Source organism: Talpa occidentalis, unplaced genomic scaffold (assembly GCF_014898055.3).
Source record: "Talpa occidentalis isolate TD23 unplaced genomic scaffold, MPIMG_talOcc4v2.1 talOcc4.8, whole genome shotgun sequence".
NCBI lineage: Eukaryota > Metazoa > Chordata > Mammalia > Eulipotyphla > Talpidae > Talpa > Talpa occidentalis.
In genome coordinates, this window is record NW_023605194.1 from 45073485 (window position 1) to 45080090 (window position 6606).

The 6606-nt window shown below is 52.9% G+C and overlaps 1 protein-coding gene across 2 annotated transcripts; it reads right to left on the reverse strand.

Moving 5' to 3' along the window:
* Positions 1-280: 280 nt before the first annotated feature.
* Positions 281-3206, reverse strand: FAM241B (family with sequence similarity 241 member B). 2 transcript variants are annotated; one of them, XM_037496106.2, is made up of 4 exons: positions 3146-3206; positions 1784-1933; positions 878-1105; positions 281-561 (listed from the first exon to the last, which is right to left on the reverse strand). In XM_037496106.2, exons 2-4 carry the CDS (start codon positions 1874-1876, stop codon positions 412-414), a joined length of 471 nt encoding a protein of 156 aa, XP_037352003.1. In that variant the 5' UTR covers positions 1877-1933; positions 3146-3206; the 3' UTR covers positions 281-411. The 2 variants fall into 2 exon arrangements, with proteins under 2 accessions (XP_037352003.1, XP_037352005.1); XM_037496108.2 differs by having other exon boundaries at positions 297-1105.
* Between the last annotated feature and the right edge of the window lie 3400 nt (positions 3207-6606).

The window sequence follows — 6606 nt, forward strand, 5'->3', positions numbered from 1 at the left end:
AGCCCACACAAGGGAGACCTTGGGCCTATATCCCGGGTTCTACCACAGCCTCGTCAGTCGTTGTGGCCAGAGGACTCCTCCCTACAAGGTCGGCCCTTCAAATTCAGCATCTCCATGTGAGCCTAGAAGTTATCCAAGCAGCAGACAAGAGGCCCAAGCCCAGGTTTTACCTAAGCCCCCCACCACCTCCCAGAGCCTGTTCAGATAAATTTAGAACCCACCCTCCACGGTCAAATGGCCCCTTCTGCCCACCTGCTCCACGTCTTCCAGCTCTATGTGCAGCTGTACAATTATTTACGAATGTCCTTACACAGATTCGTTTTTAATTTCTTTATTGAAAATACCACCACAATAGATAGAACGCCAGTACCAGTTGTCATAAATAAAAAGATAGCCAATAAAAATAGACCATTAAAACAAAACGGTGCTATAAAAGTCTGGAAACTTTACCACATGCCCTAAGCCCAAGGCCTGCTCCCCGGAACGGGACATCAGCACGTGTTCCAGAGGCATTAGAACATATTGGCACCAAGCTGAGACTTTCTTCTTGGCATAAAAAGACTGGAAGAGAATTGAAAAGGGAACCCTTTTCTTGCTCCAACCTTGTGCTTAATGCAGGCCCAACACTACCTAAAAACACCACAAGGGAAAGAGGGTATCCACCCAATACTTTGGAAAGGCTAGACTAGAAGACCCCTCTGCCTCACGCTTAACACAATGTGGAAACACATTCTCTGAGCACGTTCAAGGTACCACCAGACCCTGTCCCTGTCCCCGTGTGCCTGCTCTCACACCAAGGCCCAGCACCTCCCTCTCCCCCACGCCTGCCCCGAGGTCACCGCTGACTCAGGTGGGACACCAGGTACACGAGGCCCACCAGCAGGAGTCCACGAACGCCAAGCATCATGAGCAGGAAGAGGAGCAAGATGGAAGTCACTGGCTCCACAGCATGGTTCCCAAGATGCCACTGGGGGAAACCCATGTTCACCAGCTGCCGATTCAGGTCATTGAAGGGGGACTGTGCTGCAGCCAGCCTGGCACCCGCCTGCTGCTGGCGGGGGCTGGGGCCTCCCAGGGGAGTACCTTGGCCCCTGTTGAGAAAACTCTGGAAGGTGAAGACAGAAAGAGATAAATGAATCCAGAGTAAGTTTCACTGGAGTGGCGGCATCAGGCAGGAGGGGATTCTCTGGGATGGGCCCTGCCCTCCCCCTATAGCCACTCAGGGCCACATCCTCCTTACCCAGTAATCCCCAGATGCTACCCCCAGGAACCCCAACTACTGAGTCACAAGCTCTCAGAGCACAGAAAATGCCAGTCCCTGTTCCCCAGGCTGTGGCAGAAAGTGCCCAGGACAGAGACAAGAGGACAGGATAAGGGTAGGTTGCACTAGAGGGCACAGCTTTTGGACAAGCATGTTAATACTCCTTGTTCCCTCTGTGGCCATGGCTCATCTGGACTTACTCCCCAGATTCTGCCTCATCCAACAGATTTTTAAAAGAATACTGAGCAAACTCTAGTGGGGTTTGCTAACCAGGTTAAAGGAAGAAATAGCCCTCAGGTTTGGAAGTCTGGGAAGGCTGCCGGGAGGAGGAAGACATAGGAGATGGGGGCTGGGCAATAAATCTATTGCGCTTTTCTTTACCTCTACTATCTCTAGCGCAGCCTGCTGCAAAGAGGGTTTTGGGCTACAAAAGGTTGACAAGAGAGTTTCTGGGCACTAAGGAGTAACTGGTACCGAGGCCAGGAGGCAAGCTGCTCCCCCTCTACAGGGCTGGGAGCATACCTGTCGAATGCTGTTACTGCGTGTAGTGGTGTTGGTCCTCACACGGGGGTCGTCATCCTGCACAATTTCCCCATTGGCCAAGATCCGCACCATCTTCCCTGGAGCTGCAGGTCCCCACGGGGCTGACCCTTTCCCCAGACCTCAAAAAGCCTGAAGGAAACAATTTACCAGTGATAAATATATAATTCCTTAGTGGGGGAAAAAACACAATTCTGGGTGCTCACATTGGTTGCCCATGCTGAGAAGGTGCTGAATCGATGACCAAAAAGAAGGGAAATAACGCAAGTTATTTGCCAGGCAAAATTCTGCCCGCTGAGAAAACCATCAAGAGGATTCCTTGAGAACCTTTGCTGTGGCCCAGGCCCTACGGTAGGGCCGCGTATGCCTCCCACCAATTCTCTGAGGCAGGCACAGCTAGAGATCTGAGAGATTTAACAAGCTTGCTGGGACCACACATCTATGGGCAGCACAGAAAGAGCTGGAAGCCAGAAACCCTCTTTGTAGGCCCTTTTCTGGGTAATAATTAGGGAACCCAGGGCACCAGGATCCCCGGTCTCTCAATTTCCCTTGGGTTAAAAAATTGGTCCAGTGAACTGTCCCCTCAGGTAGTAAATGCCAAGAAACTGGACCTTCTCTGGGAGGTGAACCCCCAGGAGATACCAGCCCACTTCAGAGTTAATCTAGCTCACTGCCTGGCTGCACACCACACTGGTGGCCGCACAGCCATGGCGCTGTCTGCGATGTGACCTTTCCTACAGAAGACACACCTCTCACCTGAGCCTCAGCGGTCAGGTAACACCAGTCCCTCCTTTGCTAACAGGGCAGGGTCCAATCTCCCCAAAATATGGGATGGGGACGCTGCTGTTGCTCTGGGAAGGCCTTACCTGCAGACCAAGCGAGCCCAGGAGTCGGGGGAGGAGGGGCTTTGGGGGAGGGGGAGGCCCTTCCAAGCCTCTCCGGTCTGTGAAAGGGCCTTTTTTCCCTGAGCCACATTTTTCATGCAAATTCTCAAAAGCACTCGGGACACACACAGACCAGAGGGGGACGGGCCCTGTTCTCCTGCGGGCAACCTGGAGCCTGGGGCCGGCGGCGGGTCCTCGATTTGAAGCCTGGCCCCGGGGAAGGCCCATTGGGGGTGGCGCCCACCGCAGCTCCCGAGTGCTTTGTCATCCCGCCCCGCCGGGGGGCCGGGGGTGCGCCCTCCCTGCACCTGACACCACCTGGGGGCGCCTGCAGCGGGCAGCAGGGCCGGGGGGCTCCGCGGAGGGGGCGCGGCCCAGATCCCCAGCCCAGCTCCGAACCCTGGCTCGGGGGAGGGGGGGTGCGCCTCAGTCCCCTCGCACTCGGGCCCCGGACACCCACCTGCAGGCGCGGCTCGCGGGCCTCGGCGACGTCCACCGCCGGCGGCTTGCAGGCCGCTTCCTCCCACCTGACCTGACAGGAAGCGCGCGCCGCAGGGCCCGGACCAGCGGGCGGCGCGGCAGCTCCCTCTGGAGGCCAGCGGGGGAACTGCAGCTGCCCGGCCGGGGCGGCGCCGGGCTTGGAGAAACGCAGAGGGGGCGCCGAGGAGAGACTGGTGTGGAGAGACTGGTGTGCGGGAAGAAGGACGGGAAGGAAGAGGAAGAAAAAGAGGAGGAGGAAAGGCAAGTGTGGCCCACGAGAAGGAAATCCCAGGGAACAGCGCAGTCTCCAGCCTGGGAGGGAAGGATGGGCACCGCTCAGCCTACCCGCAGCAGTTGACCTAGCTGACCCCTTCCTCGGATACCCCTTGAGGCCGACCAGCTGCGCTCCTGGGGCTCCCAGTGCAGGGCTAGGCGCGAAGCACAGGCAGAGGCGACCAACTGCGGTGCGGCGCGAGGGAAGGTGGACTTCCTGGAGGAGGCACCTCTGGACCCTGGTCGAAAGGTTAGGTAGGAGTTTGCCTGTGGGGCAAATAAGGAAGCGCATTCCTGGCAAAGGAATCAACTGGCAAAAAGGAGTGAACAATTACCCCTGCCTCTCTCTTTCCTGATGTTTTTTAATACACAGACACTGACATAAACTGTTTTCTGGGGGCCTATTCGCCGTTGCGAGAGAAGGAGCTCTGGAATTGTACAATTTGTGTTCAGGTTCCAGACTCTTCCCAGTTAGCAAGCTGCTCAGGCTCCTCATCTGGCAACTGGGGATGATCCTAGCGCAGGATAGTTGAGAGGAGTACGCCTGGGAGTTCCTGGCACAGGAACTGTGTGTGTGTGTGTGTGTGTGTGTGTGTATGTGTGTGTGTGTGTGTGTGTGTGTGTGTAGAAGAACAGGGTTGTAGGTCAGAGGTGCAGGAGTGAGAGGATTCACCAGAGACAGAGTGGGGAACAGAACAGGCGGATTGACTGAAATATACTGTTAAGGGGAGCAGCAGGTGCAACAGGAGAGGCCTGCTGTGCCATATGTGGATTAGCTCCCTGTCCAGGGATCAAACTCAGGCTATAGCGGTGATAGCACTGAGACTTAACCCCTAAGCCACCAGGGAGGCCCCATGACAAGTACTGATAAATGTTAATTATGATTATCTGCCAATAGATGTTTCTGGGGGCCTATCTGGTGGCACAAAGAGTTAAGCACAGCACTATGAAGCTGTCCACAGCCTCTGCAGCACAAGTTCTATCCCCCGCCAGGGAGCTACCCACATGGTGCAGCAGCTGTCTCCTGACTCTCCCACTGCTCCCCTCAGCAGTATGTTTCAGTAGATCCGCCTGTTCTGCTCCCCACTCTGTCTCTGGTGAATCCACTCACCCCCTGCACCTCTAACCTGTACTCCACTTCTTGTATGTATAAATAAATAATTATTTTAAAAAAATAGATGTTTCTGGAAGTTGGCAGCTATATTAGGACCCAGATGCCTGCTAGCCTCTGGATGAGGGGAACAGAAACAAGAATAAGATGTAGATCTTGTCTCAATACCGCCTGCCACTATGGTTTAATTATTTGATTATGAAACCATATCAGTAAAAAATATTGAGCAGGTGCCCATGATATCTGTAGTTTCTTAGTGTATACTGCTTATATGTTTATAAATTATACATGTGTCCTGTGAGAATAGGCTGGCTTTGTGGTTGTGAGAGTGAGCCTGGGATTGAATGTTGACTGGCTGCTTTCCGGTGGTATGATGGTGAGCTGATTCTTCAAACTCTCTGGCTTCTGTAAAATGGGAATAACAAGAGTACCCACCTCATTAGGGTTTTATGAAGCACTCAGTGTCTTGTGCACAATGCTTAGATGAGAGCTTGGCCACAGTCCATGCTATGAACTGCTGCCCAAATTGACATCACCACTGTTCCGTGGAATCAGCTGTAGAGCACACACATTAGAAAAGAAAGGGGGGGAGGGACCTCCCTGGTGGTGCAGGTGGTTGAGCGCCACGCTGTGAAGCTGTCTGCAGCCTCTGCAGCATGGGTTCAATCCCGGCTAGCCAGCAAGAATCCCACATGGCAAGGCAGATTTCTCTTGTCTCACCCGCTGCTCCCCTCAGCAGTGTATTTTATCAGCCTGCCCGTTCTGTTCCCCGCTCTGTCTCTGGTGAATTCTCTCACCCTCCCGCACATCTGGCCTGTACCCCAGCTCTTGTATAAAAATAAATAAATCTTTAAAAAAAAAAAAAAGGGATTTCAGGTCCCTCCCTGTTGATGCAAGGGGTTAAGTCTCAGCACTATGAAGCTATCAACAGCCACTGCAGCATGACTTCGATCCCCAGCCAGAGAGGTGACCCACATGGCAAAACAGACCTCTCCTGTCTCGCCTGCTGCTCCCCTCAGCAGTGTATTTCAGTCAATCTGCCTGTTTGCCTGCTCTGTTTCCCGCTCTGTCTCTGGTGAATCCTCTCACCCCCTGCACCTCTGGCCTGTACCCCAGCTCTTATATGCATAAAATAAATGTTTTTTTTTAAAAAAAGAGAAAAAACTGGGATTTCAAATAAATAGAAACTGAAATTTGAGTGCTTCCTTCTGCACTCTGATATGTCGCAAATATTCATAGGGCATGTGGCGTTAAGCTCATCCCCAGGCAGGAGGCCTGATTGTCATAGGCATCTGTGGGCTTGAAACTGACTACACATGAAGGTCTGGGGACCACTGCCTCCTTGAACAGAGACTCTTAAATGAACTCACAACACAGAGGAAAAGACTTCTGTGAATTGGGGGAGCTAGGGAGGAAATAAGGGATGTTCCTGGGAAGGTTCAAGCTGGCACAACTGCTGACAAAGAGATACAGTCCAGTCAGACAACCATAAGAGCCCAGAGGAAGTAAGTCCCTTCAGAGAACGTCAAGTACATGGGAGGTAGCAGTGTTTAATAGGACCTGGAAATGCTTCATCATTACCAATGTAAACTGTCTCTGAGGGGCCTCCCCTGGTGGCGCAGGCGGTTGAGCACTGCCCTGTGAAGCTGTCCGCAGCCTCTGCAGCATGGGTTCGATCCTGGCCAGCCTGCGAGGGTCTCATATGATATAGCAGACCTCTCCTGTAGCACCCGCTGCTCCTCTTAACAGTGTATTTCAGTCAGTCTGCCTGTTCTGTTCCCGGCTGTCTCTGATGAATGTTCTCACCCTCCCACGCATCTGGCCTGTACCCCGGTTCTTGTATAAATAAATAAATAAATAAATCTTTTTTTTTTTTAAAAGAATATGTTTATTAAAAAAAAAAAAAACTGTCTCTGAGGCTGTGAATCGCTTTTCCTGCCCCTCCACTTTCTTCAGGCGTCTCCCCTGCTCAGGAAACAGCAATAGTTGCCTATTGTCTGCGCCAACAAAACCCCACTTATTGGTAGGCTCTGACAACCCTCAAAATCTGCCTCCCC